The sequence below is a fragment of the Dermacentor andersoni genome, chromosome 5 (assembly GCF_023375885.2).
Source record: "Dermacentor andersoni chromosome 5, qqDerAnde1_hic_scaffold, whole genome shotgun sequence".
Taxonomy (NCBI): Eukaryota; Metazoa; Arthropoda; class Arachnida; order Ixodida; family Ixodidae; genus Dermacentor; species Dermacentor andersoni.
Window position 1 is genome coordinate 53,359,618 of NC_092818.1, and position 21,937 is coordinate 53,381,554.

At 48.9% G+C, this 21,937-nt stretch overlaps 1 protein-coding gene across 1 annotated transcript in view; it reads left to right on the forward strand.

Annotated features, from left to right (window-relative positions):
- The window catches only part of LOC126530341 (angiotensin-converting enzyme-like), a 179,329-nt gene extending 161,039 nt beyond the window's left edge, over window positions 1-18,290 (forward strand). Inside the window, exons 20-26 of the mRNA XM_055070249.1 lie at window positions 5,134-5,303; window positions 7,926-8,050; window positions 9,819-9,917; window positions 14,319-14,463; window positions 16,769-16,867; window positions 16,944-17,066; window positions 17,857-18,290. Coding sequence (XP_054926224.1) covers window positions 5,134-5,303; window positions 7,926-8,050; window positions 9,819-9,917; window positions 14,319-14,463; window positions 16,769-16,867; window positions 16,944-17,066; window positions 17,857-18,064 — 969 coding nt within the window. The 3' untranslated portion in view covers window positions 18,065-18,290. The remainder of the gene's footprint in view (window positions 1-5,133; window positions 5,304-7,925; window positions 8,051-9,818; window positions 9,918-14,318; window positions 14,464-16,768; window positions 16,868-16,943; window positions 17,067-17,856) is intronic.
- The last annotated feature ends 3,647 nt before the right edge of the window (window positions 18,291-21,937 follow it).

Sequence of the window (21,937 nt, forward strand, 5' to 3'; positions counted from 1 at the left end):
TTCGCTCGGTTACGCCTACGCCGACGATCGCCGCAGGAACGCGCGCCTAGGAGCTGCGCTTTAAAAACTAAAACCCGCGCAGTTAAAAAAATAGCAAGAAAAAAAGAAAACTCAGCGAGTTCGTTATTACTGCCAGAAGAATTTAATCCGCATGGCATGGACTATACTTCCGGTTGCGACCGGTGCCGCTGTGATCGCGTAATGCCGTCTGGCACGACCTCATAGTCCAGTGCGCCAATACGTCGGCTGATCTTGTAGTGTCCGAAACAGCGTAGCAAAAGTTTCTTAGCAAGTTCTCGTCGGCGCATTGCCGTGCGAACCCAAACGCAGTCGCCGGGCTGGTATTCCACGTAGCGTCGTTGGAGGTTCTAGTGTCGGCTGTCCGTCGTTTGGTGGTTCTTGATGCGCAGTCGGGCGCATCAAGAACCAGAAAAGTTAGCGCTACTTTGTTCTTCGCCGTGCATTCCCATGCAAGCCAGCACCAAGCGGCTCATACAACTAGGTGTTAACAACACCCTGGAAGAGATCATCGATGCACAGGAATCTGCCTAAGTAGCTCGGTTGTTGTCTACGCCGGCCGGAAGGAAGATTTTGGCCATACTCGGCCTCAACCCCACGCTCGTTGCGGAGCGGCGGCATCAGCTCTCTGACGCCTAAAGGGCCAGCATTCAGGCCTCTCCTTTTCCTTGCAGCGTTCATCCACAGCACAACGTCGGCAGGCGCAGGGTCAGGGCCGTCGCGCTTCTGAGACACGTTAGGGATGAACCTCGCTCGATTTGCTTCGTAGATGCCACCCAGTATGGCCGCTCGGCCAGGTTCGCTACCGTTGTCATCGATCACAAGGGTTCGATCCTCAATTCCACATCTTTAAAAGATTCTACTCCCTCGAGGGTGGAGCCGGCGGCCATAGCTCTTGCCCTCCTGGACGATAGTAGATCGCAAATCTACACAAACATTAGATCGGCAGTTAGGGCCTTTGCTTCTGGCTCCATTTCCGACGAAGCCTCTAAAATTCTCGGCAATAAGATTATATCCCCGCACACCAATACTTTCTTTCTGGCACATCTCGATTCTCATCTAGATTCCCTCACCAAGCTCAGTGCTACTGCTCACTCTCGGGTGCGCGCTCTAACCCTCCGCACCGGAGAGGACGCAGGTCTGCACGATAGGTACGGAAAATCTAAGGACATTTTATTCACCTTTAATGAAGTCACCAAGCACTATCAAATGGGCAGGTGGGCTTTCCCGCCTCCGCACGGTAAACTCTCCATGTCTCAGGCAATCACACTCAGAATGTTGCAGACCTGGTCATATCCCAGTTTAGCTTTCCTCAGCATTATGGCTCCGGATGCTTTCGAGTCTACCTGCCCGGACTGCGGGTCAGTTAGCAGCTTAGACAACATGCTATGGCGGCGCCTCTCGTTACTTGGACCCAATCAAGTCACTGAGAAGAAGTGGAGCTCTGCCATCAAGAGTTCCGAGCTTCTCACAAAACTACATGCTGTCCAGAGAGCCCAGGATGCGACGATGAGGCTAGGCCTCCCCGTCCCCACATGGGAGCAGCCCGCGGTGCTGCTCTAAGTGCGGCGCTTCTAGGACCTCACTAAAGCTCTTCTGTCTGTCTGTCTGTCTGTCTGTCTGTCTGTCTGTCTGTCTGTCTGTCTGTCTGTCTGTCTGTCTGTCTGTCTGTCCGTCCGTCCGTCCGTCCAACGGGAAATCTGGTGGAACTGCTGGGTAAAGACCACATGGTAAAAGATCAAAAGGCATGACCTAGAATTCATAGAGGCCGTAAAGGCGGTCTTCTGTCTGTCCCTCTCGTCGACTTCGATTTTCCTGTAGCTCGTTTTGGAGTACATCGACGAAAAATAATTTAGATTGCAGAGCCGGTCCAACGCGTCGCCTATCCGTGGAATGGCGTATACGTCCTTCTTTGTGATTTTGCTCGGGCGTCTGTAATCGACTCAGAAACGCACCTGTTCCCTCCCTTTCCACCACAAAGACTACAGAGGAAGCCCACGAACTTTTCGACCGCTGGATGACGTCGTCCCGCAGCATTTTGTCGACTTGTCTTATAGCTTCACGTCCTCGCATCAAAACTCGTTAAGGGTTCTGGTGGAGTGGTCGAGCGCATTCTTCGGTTATTATCCGATACTTAGCAGCATCGTCAAGGATTTTTCGAATCCTTGACGATGACGAGAAGCAGCACTCGTACCGGATCAATATCGAAGGGTGGTTCGTAACATGGACTATCGTTGTTGGTTCGGCTGAGTCCGAGAGGACCAACGTATCGTTGGCTGCTGTAACTTCTTCCATGCATGCATTATTCGTGCCCTTATTCAGGTGTTTGAATTTAAGAATGAATTTTTCACCATTGCCTGTTCTTTGCTCCGCGCAATTGTACAATTCCCCTTGCGACGCTGAATTCTGAGCATCTGTTGTTGGTTACACTCAGCGATTCCTTCCATGCATCTCGTGTTTTCTGTTCCGACAGAAATCATCATGCTGGTGCGAGGTGGAATAGTGGCTTGATCTTCGAGGTCGTTCAAAGCACGGCCACTCAGACTCCTATTAGGCGGTATTCCTTGGTTCGAGGACAGTGTTATCGACTTGGATCTTAAGTCGATGACTGTTCCGTGTTGGCCTAGGAAGTCCTTACCGAGGATTACTTCCCGTAAAAATTGTGACAAGATAACAAACGTCACATGTTAAGTCTGGTTATGCACTGTCACCCTTGCCGTGCAGATTCCAGTCGGCTTTATCACGTTTCTTCCAGATGTGCGAATGTGGGGGCCTTCCCATGCAGTCTTAACTTTCTTTAACTTGGCGGTGAAACATCCACTCGGGGCGGAGTAGTTGGCTCCTGTGTCGACAAGAGTGGAGACTGCGCGGCCGTCGAGAAGCACATCGATCGAGGTAGGTGGTTCTTCGTATTGCGTTAGAGCAAAGTCGCGGCTTCACATCACGGCTACCTCACACTGTCCTTTTCCCCTTACGTCTCGTTAGGTCTTCTGCAGGTGGCGTAGTTTTGGCTTCGAGGCTTTGTCGGGATAGTGGCGTGTCGTTGCTACGTGGTCGAGAGAGTTCTTGAAGCGTCGTCGGTGGAGGATCTTTGACATTATGACGAACAGCAACCGCACCTCCATCGGTTGCTGCTTTAACTTTTCCGGATATGGGATAGCTGGCCGGCCCAGGGTTGGGACTGTGTACGGTCGTGGCTGCGGCCACGACCGTACACAGTCGTTAAGTACACAGTACACAGTCGTACAAGGTCGTTCGCCCAGCTGTGGACGCGACGCGTTCATGGCGAACCCTTGTAGCCTCATCTCGCGGTATGGGCACCGGTGGTAAACGTGGCCCGCTTCTCTGCAGCGATAACAGAGTGGGTGGTGGTCTGGAGTGCTCCATACATCTGTCTTCCCTGGGTAGCCGCGATGGGTGACGTGTTCGCGTGCTGACGGCGGAGGTGGTGGACGACGGAACTGCAGTGTTACCGGGCCCTGGGGCGGGTGCGGAGGGAGAACGTGACGGATGCCTAAACGGCATAGGTCACCGCTTCCTGCTGAGGATGCAGCGATTCAGTGACTCCAAGTGACTGCTGGATCTCCTCACGGACGATGTAAGCAACTGAAGGTACCTGCGATTGCATCGATTGCATCCTACGCAGTCCTTCGCTTACAACGCTTACAATTGCTCTGATGGTCTCCCGGAACTCGTCGAAGCCTAGTGCTTAGATTTCGCTCTTCGGCGAAAGCACTAGGTGGTTATTTGCCGAGTGCGCATTTCCAGCGTCTTCTCCACGCCCGTGGCTTCAGTTAAAAAATTCTGCGATGGTCTTAGGCGGATTGCGAATCAATCCGCCGCAAAACTCTTGCTTCACACGACGCAAGACGAAGCGAACTTTCTTGTCCTGGTCGGAGTGGCGGAACAGGCCGGTCATCTCTTCCGCGTAGATCGCAATATTCGTGTTTGGGAGCTGCGCACGAGATTCCAGCATAGGTTCAGCCCTCTCTTTGCGGACGACGCTCGTGAAAGTGTTCAAGGACGTGCTGCGGAAAAGGTCCCACGTTTCACGGCGGACTCATGGTTCTCGAACCACGTCCTGGTTGCGCCTTCCAAGGAGAAGTATACATGCCGCAGCTTGTCGTCGGAGTCGCAATTTATGAATGTAGTGACCCTTCCGCATGTCTCCAGCCAGTTTTCCGGGTCTTCAAACGATGAGCCGCAGAATGTCAGTGGTGCCCTGGCCTATGGCAGCACTATGAAGGACGCTGGGGCTGCCGTTGTGGTTGTTGACTTTGCCTTGATTTCTCTCCTCGGAAAGAGGTGCGTACTCCGGTAGAAATCCTCGCAGCCTGCGGCTAGCCTGCTAGTCCTTGGCGACGATGTTTCTGTCTTAGCGGTTCGGGCTTGGATCACGGTTTTGCGGGGCATCCAGTACTTGAGCGCATAAGCATCTCCACTAGATGTCACGTTGTAGTGACAGTGGAGAAGGACGCAGTGTAGAAACTGTGAGTTACTAATTTAACTCTTTATTGGGTGAACTTCTGTCTAGTCAAACACGTCACGCTCAAGCACCACGATAGTGGCGAGCGAGGTGGTACGTAGATCGTCGAACGTCTTATTTGCAGGTCGAGCGCGTCGGTTTTTATACATGAGTCATCGAAGTTGTCAGAGTGATGGCTGGTGCGCGCGCGCCTTCCAGAAAGTACTAAACAATTCGTGTCGCGTATACGACCTGATTACAGAAAGATCGGCAAGAACAGATCACAACAGATAGAATCAAAGATAACATTCGAGTAAGTTTCAAATCAGGCAGGCGCGCCTTGCGCTTAGCCGTAACTTTAAGTTGTTAGCGGATGAAACAGTCCCCAAGAAAGAGATAAATAAGTACGCGTGTCAATAGTAAATTATCTAGGGCGCTCATGAGTCTGCCAAATATGATTTCCGTGGTTTCAAGTTCGAGGACCCCTATTTAAGGCGAAAAAAAAAAGAATAGTAGGAACCGTCACGTCAGTATTTCTTTACCTCAGCGAAATGTGCACTTAGGCTAGTTTGTGCACATCTCAGTAAAGTTTTTATAGGCCGGCTTCCTTTCTGCTTCCCCGCATGAATTCCCCATAATTGCATTTACAGAATATGACCGTTATGGAAATGTTCAAGCTCGCTGAAGAGTTCTTCACCTCCCTCGGACTTCCGCCCATGCCGGAATCATTCTGGGCAAACTCGCTCCTCGTGAAACCGAAGGATCGAGAAGTTGTGTGTCATGCTTCCGCCTGGGACTTCTGCGGTACCGGGGACGTCAGGTAGGCACAGCTTCCTCAGACCGCGCGTAACAGCGCGCCTGAAATTAGTCCTACAGTCTCGTTCCCGGTTGTGTAAGCTGGAGAACAGAGAACTGAAACATCTTATTCACGCCAGAGCGTTTAGTAACTCCGTGTGAAATATTGTGACGCAGTAGTGATGGTGAAGAAAGCGCCAAAACTGCGAGTGATGAAACTAGCGTATTATTGGGCGAACCTGTGCCCTCTAAAACAGGCTGTACTCATAGAGCAACGACAGCGATGAACACAGTCGGCGATTGTCGAAAATCTGATCAGCGGGTCAAGCGCGTCGGTTTTTTTATAATCAGTCATCCAAGGTTCCAGAGTAATCGCTGATACCCGCGTTCCAGAAAGTTCTATACCATGCGCTTCGTGCAACGTGCAATCAGATTAGGAAAGGTTCGGTGACAACAGACAGCTCATAGAACCATCGATAACATTCCGGAAACTTCCGATACATGCAGGCGCGTCCTGCACTGAGCCATAACATTTGTTAGACGAGGAAACGCGGTCACCCGATGAACAAGTACACGTGTCAATATGGTTTTTATTGTCTTCTTTTACTACACCACGTTTTCGACAATGCAAAACTGTCGCGAGTAGTGCAACTAAGCTATACGCTAATTTGATCACCTGCTACCTACCATCAAAACCTTTTATAGCGCATAGAAGCCGCAGTTTCGCCCGAAAGGCGAAGCATTGATTGCGATAGTAAATTAGCAGACAGCCATACGAAGCAATATTAGTGCTTTTATCAGCCGTATCAACTTGTAAACATTCGCTTGCTTACTAAATTTACAAGCATGGTGTCAACGCACAGCAAATATGAACCCACCACACTCTAAGACCGCCGACACTCGCTGTCAAAACGCTGGCGTGAGGAAACGCGTCAGCTACAACGAGCGAAGCGAACTTCGTGCTGCCTATCACTCCAACGCATATTGAGCGTCGAGAACACGCAGCACGCACAAAGCTACGAGCGGCCGACGCACCCAGACTTTAAACCCAACGCAGGTCGCTCTCAAGATACGGCCGCGCGACCGCGCTCAGCCGCCACATGCGCAGTTGCAGCCGGAGTAAAACTCCGCCCACCTCCGTTCTATACGCCCGGCGCTTCGCAACGTTGGATGCTTCGTGCTACGGAAGACGGCGCGCTTCCTCTCCGCTTCCGTCCCTTTCGCGCGGTCGAGATCGAACCACGATTGTTGTCTCCCCTCGCACACTCTCACTCGCACATACAGCGCGAAGTGCGCGGCGACGATGTTATGGTCCTTGGACTTTATACGGAACCTCACGGCGACGCCGACGACAGAAATGCGCTTGAAGTGTCAATATATGTAATTGGTATCGCAATAAGAATAGTAAGGAAGCGAGGGTTAAGTACTGAATTATTTACAAAACTTAATTTATATAAATTAAGTCAAGAACTTCATCTGTCCTCATGCATCAGCTCTATCATGTCCCCTAACTAAATCTATTGAGTGTGAACTTGGTGTCGCGTACACCTATCCTAACGCTGTGGCAAACATTGTGTATAACGTCCCAATGACGTTTAGGAGCAATTGCATGAGAGATTTTTGACAGAGCCCGCAATGAACTGATGCGCTCTTAAAACTTTTCACGCACATGGCCCGGTAACAAATCACCTTTTCTCTAGAAATGATAAGATTGCGGCACGTCGACTTCTTTCACCAGATTAGGCTAACTCCCGACACTGTTTATAAACCAATCTTGTAAAGCTCTGGAACTCTTGTGTGAATAGTTTGCTGCAAAGACTGCAATTAATCGGCACAGTGCAAACTTTCTCTAATTGTCTGCCGTAGTACTACTCGAATATATAGTTACCGCCACTTTTAATTCCCTCACAGCAGCGGGGGAGACATTATAACCGTTTTATGTAATGCCTCTAACAGGCAGAAAACTAGGTTCTAGTAATTTTCATTTGGCCCCGATAATTAACCCACACACTTCAAAAATTTTTGCGCACATAGTCCATAACGTATCCTTTATTTTCTCTCAGTATAAACTTGGTAAATAATGATGTTCTTTCAGCACATCGTGAAAACCGGCATATAACGTTTCCGAACGCGTCTGTAACCGCGTTAACAGATTCACTTTAGCAGAAGTCTGAATATGATTGATTCAGCCAAGGTCGTATTTGACAATCTCGCCCCCCCCCCAACTCTCTTTCCACCTTTTGATCCTTTGACGCTATTCTTCATGGCTAATGCTGATACTTTTGATGAGCTTGTTGATGACCGGCTGGTTACGTAGACTGAAGTAATGTTCTACACTCCAACCGCCGTGTCTTGTGTCGCGACGGAACGGTAACGAAAATCATCCGTGAAGTAAAACTATAGCTCTCTCACTTCAAACGCTTGGTACAAACTTAAAAAAAAAACAGAGAAAGAACATGCAGGTGAAAGCACATTACTTTATAAACGAGGAACTTGCTTGTAAATCCGAAGTGAACAATTATACCCGCCACTCCAACGAGACTAACTCGAGAACAAAGATCCCGAGAAAATTTCCAAGCTGCGCGAATGGCACGCGTGACTCTTTCGTCACAATAACCGCCCTTCGTGTGTTCTGTTCCTTCCTCAGGATCAAGCAGTGTACGCAAGTGAAGGCTGACGACCTGCGTGTTGTACACCACGAGATGGGTCACATCGAGTACTTTCTCCTGTACGCCCTCCAGCCCATATTCTTCCGAACAGGAGCCAACCCAGGTGAAGTTACAACACACACACACACACACACACACACACACACACACACACACACACACACACACACACACACACACACACACACGCACACGCACACGCACACGCACACACACACACACACACACACACACACACACACACACACACTGGCATATGATAAACGGCACCAAACACGCTACCGACGTTTGTTATTTGCTACTTTGATGGAGATAGCCACTTGCACGATCATATACGCACTCATCGCTGGAGATATCTGGGCAGAGTTCACAAAGCCTTTCGTTCGTAAGTGCTCTTGGCCATTAGCTGGCCGGCCGCCTTCACTACTTTTATGCGCAGCATCAGGATTGGCTACGACTTCCTCTTACGAACGTTTCTAGCATAAAATGTTTTTTTTTGTGTGTGTGCGTGAATACGGGGCTTTTTCTTGGGGTTTTATTTATGGGTCCCGGCTGCTTGCGTACCTACAACGCAAGGTGTTTGTATAGATAGAATGCAAGAATATCTGTAGAGGTCCTGTATGGAAAGTTTTATAAAATGATATCCAGGAAATATAGCATCACGTTGTGGAAGCAGACACTGCCAAAGATGGTATACAAGAATCAAGGCTCGTATTCACAAACGTCCCTTATGCTACAATATTTTTTTTCTTAAGAGAATACTGCAAGCAATCCTGATGCTGGGCATAATATGATTAAAGATGACCGGCCAATGCCAAAGAGCGCTTATGAATGAAACGCCTTCTGAACTCGGGCCCTAGTTTCTTATCGGTCGAACGTGTGGCCCGAAAGACGCGGAAACACTCAAAGCACAACAATAGCGGCAACCACGGTCGCAGGTCGTCGAAATCTGAACTCGCGGGTCAAGTTTGTCGGCTGCTTATGCACGTATCAACGGTACCGCATTTGCATAGCAATCGCTGGTGCTCATTACGGAATCCACACCAGTAATGGCGTCGCGCGCACGCATTTTGATTAGACAAGGCACTGCATGCTAGTTACTCCACGACAACGTTCAGGAGCTTTCGAATACAGCATGCAGGTGCTCCCTGCGCCGAGCGATGACTGGATAACAACGACAATCTGGTGGAAAACGGTCGCCGGCGGGAAAAGGCAAGCAATTTTCAGGCGATCAGAGAAAGTCAGTGCCAAATTTCGACACGTAATGTGTTCACAAACTCACGTATCACTTTATCTGCTTATATAGTAAACCATTTGTTGAACAAAGTAGTGCTCATGTTCCAACTATTACGACTGCACGGGGATATAATATTTGACATGCAATTCAGGCGATATGTAGTCACTGCATTGCGGCAGTTCTGTTGAGTTTCACGGAATAGCGGGAACATGTTCTGCAGCTCATCGCGCGCTCGTTGAAGCGAAATCAGGCGCGTGTTTCTTGTTTTGTTTTTGTTCTTTCATTTTTTTTTTTTTTTTTTTTTTGCGCGCGCGAATGCTTCGCGGGGAAAGGCAATGCGCAACACAGGAGAAGCCGACTTCTTTTTCGCGTGCAACCATAATACCTTCGCGCGATGAGCAATAAACCTGAAACACTTGTCTGAGGAGAGAGTCAGCGAGCAAGATGTCGCTGTGTAGTATGGCGTCAAAACATTACAAACTACAAGCCCGCGTTGCCAGGTGCTCGTGTAAACGCATTTATCGCAGTTGAAAGTGGGGTTCCATTGGATTAGCTGAATATTCAAGAGCCCGTACTGTCGCTATATTGTGTTAAATATTGTATATCTCATCTGTTGTGCACGATACATCTGCAGGCTTTCACGAGGCGGTTGGAGACACAATAGCCCTCTCCTTCACCACCCCGAAGCATCTGCACGCAATCGGTCTACTGGAGGAGGACCCGGACGATAACGGTAAACGTACTAACTAGTCTACGATCACAGCAACCGGAAAAATGCACATAATTTAACTATGCTGCAGATAATCGTCGTGGAAATGACACGTAAGTGCTTCACTGTCATGCAGCTGAGCAGCAGCGAGAAGGCAGGGCTCTTGCCACGCGTAAGTACACGTAACGAACAGCACACTGCATTATGCCGTTGGAAAGGCGTCGCTCTGTCTCCGCCTGTGATCGCTACCATGATTTGTGTGTTGGGCGCAATAAAACAGTTGCCTTATATATTGCTTCGTGCATACTGATATTAAGTATTTCTCAGGCGTATATCAATTTCGTACTTCGCGTTCGGGCTGCTGCTTGTATCCAATATCTTTCTCGGTATACGGTTGTCTTTGAGGCAGACTTTCTTTATTCTGTCAAAGAAACAGTATTACTAAAGTGCAGCTTTCTTTGCCTTTGCCTTCGACTCTTCCAGTGCTGCTGATTTCTGGCATGCCGCGTCGGGGGGCGGGAGGGAGGGTGCTTCACTGCGTGTGCATACATGGCAGGAGCGCGAAAGAGAGGAAAGGCGACATGAGAAACTTGTTTGGACCTTTATATTGCGTCGCCACAATGGCCTCTCGACTGCTGTAATTATCCGTGAGCTCCTCACAAAAGCATGAAAGCACATAAGGTCCCATAACTTAAATGAAGTTTAACACTTCTGCCACGATGCGATGCGCCGTGTGAGGCAATGACAGTGTTAACCTTCTCATAGGCCATGTACAGTGGCGCACAATCAAGCAAACACGTCTGGTATTCTCTGCGCTACGCAGACAAACACAAGTGATGCACGCAAGGTAACGTTTAGCATGACGTCACCCTTCTCGTATTGCACGGAACACTGAAGAACGTAAACATTCGCCGTCAACATCTCCGGCAATCATCGCCAACCAACGCAAACAGCACAGTAAGCTTCGCTTACATCGATTCCCACAGGGAGTGGGTTCAATATAATTTTATTATTATTATTATCATCATCATCATCATCATCATCATCATCATCATCACCATCATTGGCGATTTCAACATGCCTAATATAGATTGGGGCTTAAAGGGCCCCTCACCAGGTGTGGCCGATTTGAGCTGACAAGCGCAGTGCATAGAATGCATGCTAACTTCCGTGTCTGCCAGGTATCACCTTCCTGCGCGCCGAGGAAAGAGCTTAAATATCAAACCAAACAATGCCGTTTGCCCTTCTCCTCTTGGGCGCCGCGTTACCAGCCGGAAAGTCGACGTCAATGTCGCAAGCGCGCCTACGTACATGACTGACGTACGTACAGTCAAGAGCAAAAGTTTACGGGATGCGGTTTCCTCTTCAAATGTGAATTCCTGCGCTGTTAAGGCATGACACTTCGTATTTAATGAATCACTGTGTCGGTGGCGAAGGCTACTACATGCAGGAACATTTCATTTGCGGCTCTGTGACCACACTTCGCGAGAATTCAGCCTCTTGGCAGATCCTGCGTCCTGTAAACTTTTGCGGTTGACTGTACGCACGTCAGTAAGTGACGCCTGACTCCGAAAATTATTCAACGCAACACCAGTTATTTCTTTAATCTGTCGCTTCAGTAGACGAATTAAAGTTTGGAGAAATAATATAACATACAAACCGAATGTCTGCGTGTTTTGCTTTACTTCGTACCGTAGCAAGGGAGATCTAATTCCGTTTCGCCCGCTTGTTGACACGTCGTGCAGTCGCGCGCTCAGAGAACGAAACTATGCCATTTCTACCGTGTTCCAGCGCCGCAATCATGCTCGTTGATTCTCTCGCGCCTGCCTCGGTGCTTGTGATTATGGCACTGACTGATACCGCTAATCAGGTGTTCTCGGGCAGAGCGCGCAAAATCGTCGGCTGCGCGAAACGAGACAAACGCAGCAATTCGCGCGCGAGATCGTCACCGGAAGTGCGTCACTCAGAAAAACACGAGATTGAAAACAAGAAGGCGGGGTCCGTGACGTATTCGTCAGGCGATCCTCCAGTTCCGGTATGGGAAAACGCAGGAAAGGAATTGCGCTTGCGGAGGCTAGACGGGGCACGTGGAGAGGATGTCTGTGTTGGCGGTGACTCTCGCCTCCAGAAATCATGGGTTTGTGGCACTTTAGATATTTCTACATCTGCTATTCTTCAACTAGTTTGAACAGTTGTTGCATTGGAACACTCCTTAGAGGGCACGCAACAACTTCCAGTGTATAACCAATATTTGCGACGTGCCCTGGTGAGGGGCCCTTTAATGTGTGCTACTTGTTGGATATCGCGTACGCTTTTGATCTGCAGCCGGTAGTACATACACCGACGCGTCGCACTGCGGCATCAGGCTCGATTGTAGACCTCGTTTTCATGTCTGACAGCATTGGTCAGTCAGGTTACACTGTTGATATCGTACGTGGCATATCGGACAATCTCTCTGTCATTTATAAAAGCCATCTGCCGCGCAATACTGTACATCCGAAGCCAAACGCTTACCATAATTTTAACAATGCGCACGATATGAGCATATCAGATTTTCTAGAACGCGATTACGACCACTTTTCACAGCGCCGCAAGAATGTTACAGACGTCGCGGCTTTGTCGCTGATCTTCAAATGAACGGCGCGCCATTGCCTTGGGCAGGCACAGAAGGACGTCGAAACCCTTAGATAACGCGCGAAATGCGTCATCGAAAGCGGCGCGCAAAACGCCTATCGTCCAAAAGTTGTAAAGATAACAGCGTCCTGGCGACACTGCGATCAGATCTGCGCTCAAAAATAAAATCTTCTAGGTATACCCTTTTTTTTAACGTTAAGGTGCGCACTTCCTTTACAGCGATCCAAGAAAGTTTTGGCTGGAATCGGTCAAGAAATTGAGGATGCGTGATAAGGACGTCGTGATAAGGACGCCGGAATATGGCCACCTTAGTTTTTTTTCACGCAATACCGACAACAATACATATGTTAACCACGTGCTTAAGTATGAACTTCCCCATCTGCTAATCAAACAAAAAGGTATTTTTTCAGCACTGAATTTAGACACCGAGAAATTGTCGGGACCTGATTTAATTCTGAATACTTTAGATAGGCGAAGTGGTAAGTATTTCGTTTCCTTTTGCGAATGTTTGCAGAAAGGGGAAATTTCTGTTTACTTGAAAATCGGTAAAACTATTCCGATACATAAAACAGGCGACAAGCTTGCACGAACTAATTATCGACCTGTGTTCGTGTTGTGCACAGCTAATAAAGTGTTGGAACATTTTCGTTTCAAACACTTAAGCAGCATTTTTACAAATACAAATGTTTACTTAAACAGTCAGCAAGTCAGCACGGACTCAAGCGTGGCCATGTCTACAGTGACGCAGATACTTCACATTACTAATTACCTGTTTAATGTTATTGCGATAGTGCCCAGACTGATATACTATTTTTAGACTTCGAGAAAGCCTTGGACCGCGTGTCTTGCTCAAAACTAATATTTGTCGCTACAAAAGTATTCATGATCATTAGCACTTGCAGACTCGAATGCACACAGACCTTCGAGAACGTATAAGTATGGCGGAACCAATAATTGATTTATTATTCGAAGCAGCACAAGAAATACAATTAATTTTAATTTAATTATGGAGTTTTACGTGCCAAAACCACTTTCTGATTATGAGGCACGCCGTAGTGGAGGACTCCGGAAATTTCGACCACCTGGGGTTCTTTAACGTGCACCTAAATCTAAGTACAGGGGTGTTTTCGCATTTCGCCCCCATCGAAATGCGGCCGCCGTGGCCGGGATTCGATCCCGCGACCTCGTGCTCAGCATCCCAACACCATAGCCACTGAGCAACCACGGCGGGTAAGAAATACAAGAGACGGCATACTGGAGAGCTATGGGTTAACTTTGACTATGTGGGATTCTTGCTACGTATGAGACCGCTTTTTGTTTTGCTTTACACCCCCTTTGAAGCGCGGCTGACGAGACCTGCAATCGAACCAACGACCTTTTGTTCAGCAGCAGAACGCTATACAGCCATTAATCCACTACAGTGCGGGTGGATCTAGTTCGTAAACTGAAATTTAGGAAGTCTGTGGCCTACCAGGCTGACAATAAAGTCAATAAGAAAGCACTGTAGCAGTTCTGTGCAGGAGATGTACTCGTATCTGATAATTATGACATATGAGATGTGCTCTACCAAGTCTGAGTATTGTCAAAGACTCATGCCATGATATCACAACGCGCGCTCCTTTCTTCCTTTCTTTGTATGTTTCTTTCTTTCTCTTTGTAAGGGCGTTAGTCTTTTCGCGACGTTTTAACCCCTGTCATTGCAGAAGTGTTTGAGACAGTTACGGGGAAGGTTCTTATTTTTTATTTGCAACCATATTCGCTTTTAATGAGGTAATTTGTATTTGACCGCAGAGAGACACATCAACCAGCTGTACATGGTCGCACTGGATAAAGTGGCCGCCCTTCCGTCCTTGTACATTTACGACCTCTGGCGGTGGAAAGTGTTCAAGGGAAAGTACAAGCCCGAAGAGTACAACAAGGGCTGGTGGGACCACCTGTGAGTGCAATTGTACACAGACGCTTTCTGGTTCTTTCTAAACTGTGCAGTTTCAAGCATGCCATAGCAGCCAACCTATCTAGCTCCCCGATTAAAAAAGGAAAAAAAAAAGCGAAGGATAAAGTCATAGTTTCGCCTGAAAGACGAAGCGTCGATAGCGGTAGCAAAACATGAAACTACGCGAAGTAAGGTTCTTAATTTTATCGGCTTCATAAACTGCTGTGAAAATTTGCTTAATTAAATTACCAAGCACGATGTCACGCACGCATAGACAAACGTGGAGAGATTTCACTCAATGACCGCGAGGACGCGTTGCAATGCTTGCGTGATGAGCACCGGCCCCGGGGAGCGAACGCTTCGGGCTTCTCGCCTCAACGCGTTTGCGACGCTTGAGATCACGATTCCTCTCGAAAGATGCCTGCGGCGTCGCTCGCTTACCCATTGTAGCCGTCGCGCCTTGAGTTGCGGTCAGTTGTCAAGAGATGGCGCCACTTACGTCCCTATCTCCGCCAAGAGGACTGGGGCGGTGTGGTGTCGCGGCGGTAGCGGCGGCCGCGCCGGCCGCGCTGCCATGCGATGATGTGCGCATGCGCGCATGTGTTGCAAGTGACCACCGCAACGATCGCTAGCTACTGCCTCGAGTGGAAAGGAGGAAAAGGGGAAAGGTAAGGGCAGCAGGTTTTCGGCGCACGCGGCAGGCATCTTTTTAGAGGCGTTGCTACAACGATAGGTTCGCGGGAAGACAGCGCGGATGAAGTGACCAGGCATCTGAGATCGCTTTACATTTGCGCCCGCCGCAGATTAGTTCCAAGATAATGCGCGTGGACAGCTACGCGCAGCCACGGCCGGGCTAGGGGAGGAGACGACTGCTCACCTGCCCCACTCCCCACCCAAGGGCGCGCTTGATCATGTGACCTCGATCACTCGGCACGCGGAATTACGAACCGCCTCAAACCTCCATCCTTCTCGGCTCGCCCTTGCACGCTTTCTCGCACTCACAGTACATGCCACACGAGGCATGATCTCATCGCACTTGGACCTTATGAAGAGCCTCACGACGACGCCGGCGACGACGCCGGCGACGACGACGACGGTGGAAATTCGCCTGTAGTGTACATTTTATTGAGTAAAATGACTCCTCAATTTGTAGTAGCACCGCATATTAAAGAGACACTAAATATTACGCTAAACCAGTTGGTACTGATGAGGAATTTTGTCAAAGCTCTATTTTCGTTAATTGCGCGGCAGAAGGCTTATTAACATAAGAAAAAACGAAGACCAAAATTACGTTGCTTCCGTTCTTTCATTCTTTATTTCTTTGGGGGGGGGGGGGGGGGGGGTGCGAGGTGGGGGAGGTACTGAAGCCCCAGCACCGGTACGTCGTGTGACGTCTGAAATTACGAAGTGTTTTCTCGTGACTGGGTCGTTGTGCCCATTGGTCGTGCCACGGTAGAAGTTTTTGAATCTTGCTAACCTCTGTCTGTGGCTTTTTCTAGAATATATTATGCAGTCCATACTTACTGACAAAAAGGTAAAACTAGAACTTAAATTCGGGCTAGTTGGTTATTCACGATCGTCAAATACCACCGCGAAAACGGCGAGGCATGAACGTAGAAGAGGCATACACAGCGATGACTTCCAAGTGGTCTCTATAAAATAAAGATAAATTGGAAGTCAGTGCTGTGTATGTCTCTTTCGCATCCCCCCCCCCCCCCTTTTTTTTTACGCACTGGTATTTGGCGACCATAAAACTAGGCCCGACCTGATGGCGTCAAAATTCATGACGTCACGTCGTACTGGTGCGGGAACTTCAGGGAGGCGTCGCCACTTTTGTTTTGTTTTGCGTCTTTTTATGACTTATTATAGGCTCCGATATACAGCGTCGCGAGCTCACCACCCGATCTCGGAGGCCGGCGACTAATTGACCTTCCTCTAGTGTGACAAGAATGGTTAATTTACTAACGCTTAACTTAGTTTCTCTTTTTTGATGTTATCAACAAAGATGGACTATACATTATATTCTAAGACCCGCGGGAGTGAACATAGCGAGTTTTTTAAAAAGATTTGTTGTCCGTACACCCATATACGAAAATATACTTTGAAATTCGCGACGTCACATTGACGTACCAACGCAGGGATCTCAGTTGAATATACAGTTATGGATATACTGTATATTCATAACAGTCTGTGTGGTGTGTGTTTAAATTTTAAGTGCTGGACAAACACAATCCCAAACGCCACCGGTATTTCATGTTTTCGGTGGCAGAGCAGTCCTCACGTGAATAATTCTGTTTGAATTCATCAGACTGGAGTACCAAGGCATCTGTCCCGGAGTAGCAAGAACACCGGAAGACTTCGACCCTCCATCGAAGTTCCACATTTCTGGGAGCGTGCCCTACATCAGGTACGCAACGAAGGCCGTGTGTCAGTTGGACCTGCGAGTACGCTAACCCTTCTCGCGCGGTTTCCCTTTTTTCCAGATACTTCACGGCCGCGGTCATGCAGTTCCAGTTTTACAAAGCCCTGTGCGAGGAAGCCGGACACGTCGGACCACTGCACACTTGCGACTTTTATCGCTCGAAGGAGGCCGGAAAATTGTTCAGGTTATTTATAATTCTTTACTTATTTCTTGCAAATCGGTGTAACAGCTCGATCTCGTATTACGATGGTTAACGATCTGTGTAGCTTTGGTGAGTACGGTATATCACGGGTGAGGTGTTTTACTCCTTCTTTTTAATTCTTGGGTATCGCGTGCTAAAACCACGGTATGATTGTAAGGCATGTTAGCGGGGTACTCCGAAAAGTTTGACCACCTGGGGATCTTTAACTTGCACCCTATGCACGGCGCAGGGGCGTTCGTGCATTTCGCCCCTGTCTAAATGCGTCCGGCGTTGCCGGGATTTCATCCCTCGGCCTTGAGCTTAGCAGCGCAACGCCATAGCCACTAAGCCACTACATCAGGTGTTTTACTCCTTGCTTTAACCAAAGAAACTACACATACCATGTATGATATGGTTCTGCGATATGCACGGTTTCAACATGATTGTGTAGACGGTTGATAGGAACGTCAACGACGCCGATGTTTCTGTTTTAGTTTTCGTTTTCTCTCTCTCTATTTAGCACAGGTACGAGCAATATGCTTATTTTTATTTCTCCCACGTCTCAAAGTTATTTTTATGCTTAATATATCGTAAATTAAATTAGCCTGGTAAGGGGCTCATCGTTCCAGAGTAAGCTGAGTAAAGAGCACACGCACACATACGTAAAACACTGCGCTTGTGTTTTACATATTCCTTTTCTGCACTGCAAATACTCCATGCTGTCGCATCTTGACTTAACCGCAAACTCCTCCCCCATCACGCCCTCCCCCAATCAACCCATCCGTTAATTCAGTGACGTGCTGTCCCTGGGCAAGTCGCGGCCGTGGCCCGAGGCGCTGTCCATGCTGACCAAGGGCCGCACGAGCGAGATGGACGCCGGTCCCATGCTCGAGTACTTCCAGCCTCTGTACGAGTGGCTCAAGCAACAAAACAAGGGTCGCACTGTCGGGTGGACGAGCACCGACTCCACCTCCTGCCCCAGTACGGAGAGGACGCCGTGAGGGAACGCTCAGCTTTAGGGGTTGCGTTCTGTGGTGTTGTCCCTTTGGATGGAGGAGATGGAGGACGGTGCGCCCAGCCCGTCTCCATCTCGCGCGTACAAGTCCAGCCAATCAGCGGCGGCGGAAATGAACAGTCCACCAGGTGGACACTTAAAGAATACATCCTCTGAAAAGTGTGGCTGCAACGGACAAAGCACAAATGCTAATAAACAGACACTGACTTGGACACCTCTTGCGTATTCAAGTCATTTGCCGCGCAAATCCGTTAGCTAGTTAGACATAGTTCTTAAAACAATAATAATAGTTTATTTACGTTAGCGCAGTGTGACGGAATAGGTGAGAACTAAAAGCGACAGTCCGATTGAGTAGGTTCTCAACACTTACACATCGGGTAAGGTGGAGTGGAACAGACCAAAATTCACGCGACAACTCATTTGCGAGCTGTCTAAATATGCGCAAGCATTGTGCCACTTGCACATTGCAAGCAACACGATGTCATTATCAAAGTTATGAAACTTGGCCCGACCGGTATAAACAACAGCGCTGCGGCAGCACGAACTGCTGCTGATGACAGTACATGGTGAATTGGTGACGCAAGTAAACTACTGCAGGTGGCGGCGCCAGGTGCGTCGATGAAACAGAGACAAAGACAGGGAATTGGATGCAAAGAATGGAAACCAAAAAAAAAAAGATCATACAGGTTTGCTAAAATGGCAAGAAAGAAATTAGAAGGGATAATTTGTACGATAACATAAAGGGAAGCGCCTTGCTATTTCAGGCTCGAGCTGGTTGCTGCTGAGAATCAGGGTAGCATAGAACATCGTTATCAACCAGTTGTTGGGTTTCGGATGTTCTAATGGTCATTATTTGGTCGTGGCTGGTGACGTGCCAGGCGCCGGGCAATCGAGAGGTCCGGGGCGATGTCCAAGGAATGAGAAGAAGGTTTATTTGTATTTTTACAAGTTGAGAGGTTACATGTTACTCGTACTATAGCTAGTACGAGTACGAGTAATAGTACGAGCGTGATCAGAAGCACACATACGCGTCGGAGCACATGTCCGCTTCGTAGGACATGCTCACCGAACTCCACATCCGCTTTTTATCCCGGTTATTTCTATCTTTCACAAGTCGAGGGAATCCACTGGCCAATCACAAACGCCGAGTCGTTCACACTGTCTCATCCCCAACGCTCCACCTATTTGCCGAACTCCCTAGTCTCCAACGATGCACAATACGAAGCAACCACATGGCAAACTGCACTTGCCGCCGACGTCTTTCCTCGGGAGTCCTTAACAATGCCCCTTTCATAAATCAGTGTCCACGTCATGATGGTGAATCTGTCAGGATCGGGAGAGTGACCTTCGCAGCAGTCGGAGGGCGACGTTAATTCTTTGCATAACATTTTGAATATTTCCATTGTTACTAAAATGCGCCGTAGCAGCATGGCGGCGCTTTTGAGACTGCCACATTTTCCACTCAGGTTACGCTCTAGAGAGAGACAGAAAGGAAAAAAAGGATGCATAGAAAGGCAGGAAGGTTAACCTGAGGTAGTTTCGGTTGGCTACCCTGCACGGGGGGAAGGGTTAAGGGGGATGAAAAGAAAAAGAGAGTGGAAGGGGTAGATAGAAAAAGAGACGGGCACGTACGAACAAGCCGCGTACACTACACAGTGGTAGGGGGCGGCGTTCTTAAAGTCTATTGTGAAGCCCTGTAGACCGCAGGAACCTTAATACCGCGAGGAACGGCTTCAGCGTGGATGTTCTTTGGGAGCCCGAAACTGGGACACGAAACTGGGCACTCCATGGAGTGCCAGAGGTCTAAGGACCCGTATAGCAGATTTTCGCCAATTCATTTTTACAAATCGCTTCCCCATACTGGTCACACTGTCAGACTACTCCTAGTGTCCGGTTACCAATTGTTGGTCTCGTCCACATGCGGTGTGACATGATATGTGCTGCGTGAATGACGGCAGCTCTACCTTTCTGCGAGGCACGACCTATAGTAGCTGCTTGGACTTAACTTTTGTGTCATGGAGCTTTGCCTCGAGCGTCCAATGGTTTACGGACATAGAAACATATGGAAGCGACCATATTCCAACATGCATAAAGATTAGAGGAGTTGAGCAACGCTCTTCTACTGTCTTGCGTACAGTCGATTGGTCGAGGTTTAAGAAGCATATGGATGACGCATGCCAGAAAGGCCTTTCACACACTATCGAAGATGCAATTGCTGAAGCATTGAAAACATCCATCTGCTCGCTTACAAGGTCAGCAAGGCGAACACACTTGGACAAAGAACTGCAGAGGCTGCGTGCGGCACGTCGACAGGCGGAGATAAGGTATCGGCGCACGAAGTCCGTCTTGGGTCGGAGGGCTTCTCGACGCATACAAAAGAAATTCCAGCGTCGTATGGATAAATTGGAAAAAAAGCGATGGAAAACTTTTTGTCAGTCGCTTGACCCCGAAAATCGCTCTCGCAAATATGGAGAACGGTTAAGGGTCTTCGCTATCTCCGCATCAAAGGAAGTCCTTTGCTGCTCTGGCCCTCTACCAACTCCGCTCGGAACTTGTGGGTTCTTCGGGTCTCACAGGAGTACCGACCACCGCGGGTTCGAGCTTAGCGAGCCACAGGGCCGCGTCAGTCGTCGCGTCTAACGCCTATGCGCACAAGCTCAGGCCACAAGGGGCTACTGAGCGACGCACGCAAGAACACAGTATTGTCCCCAGTTGACGGAAACCGTTCGTTGTATCCGGCGGCACCCGACACTGCACAAACGCCCGGTCCCGGATGTGTGTTACCAGTACTCACGTACGGGACAGAAACCTGGAGGCTTACGAAAAGGGTTCTACTTAAACTGAGGACGACGCAACGAGCTATGGAAAGAGGAATGATAGGTGTGACGTTAAGGGATAAGAAAAGAGCAAATTGGGTGAGGGAACAAACGCGAGTTAACGACATCTTAGTTGAAATCAAGAAAAAGAAATGGGTATGGGCAGGACATGTAATGAGGAGGGAAGATAACCGATGGTCATTAAGGGTTACGAACTGGATTCCAAGGGAAGGGAAGCGTAGCAGGGGACGGCAGAAAGTTAGGTGGGCGGATGAGATTAAGAAGTTTGCAGGGACAACATGGCCACAATTAGTACATGACCAGGGTAGTTGGAGAAGTATGGGAGAGGCCTTTGCCCTGCAGTGGGCGCAACCAGGCTGATGATGATGATTATGATGACTGCATGAGAAATGCTTTTTCTTACAGACCGAAGACGGCCCAACTTCGGAACATTGGATCTGCCGCGGTGCGCCGCTGGGTGGAGTGTTGAGCCCCATATTGTTCATCGAGGAGGAGCAGAAAAACATTGTCGAATACGTGGGTCAAAAATGCATGTCCTCGATCTGTGAGCAATTCTCGAGGGGCGCCGTGGTGTAGGATAACATCATGGAACAAAAAAAAACCATCAGCGCTCGAGTGATTGCATACCTCGTTGCACAATATATAGCAACGGTGAGCCACTTGTTGCCGGATTTTCGTTCAGCAAAAGGGCCGAGAGGGTCTGAACCAACACGCAACACGGAAGGATGGTTCGGTCGGGTTTGAGAGCGGTGGAAGCAGTCCAGCGGGGAGTGCGGCAGGTCGTTTCTGACGTTTGGCATTTATCGCAGGCGGCCACGTAACGTCGGACAGACCGGGTGAGAGCGGCGCCGGAGGCGGTCGTACGTGCGCCATACGCAAAGGTGACCAGCAGTTGGCTCGTCGCGAAGCTCATGCATGACCGTGAAGCGCAGATGCTCGGGTACAACGAGAAGCAACTCAGGGTCATCTGGCTGGAGCTTACGACGGTAAAGTGTGCCATTCAAGAGGACGAACATGCGCAG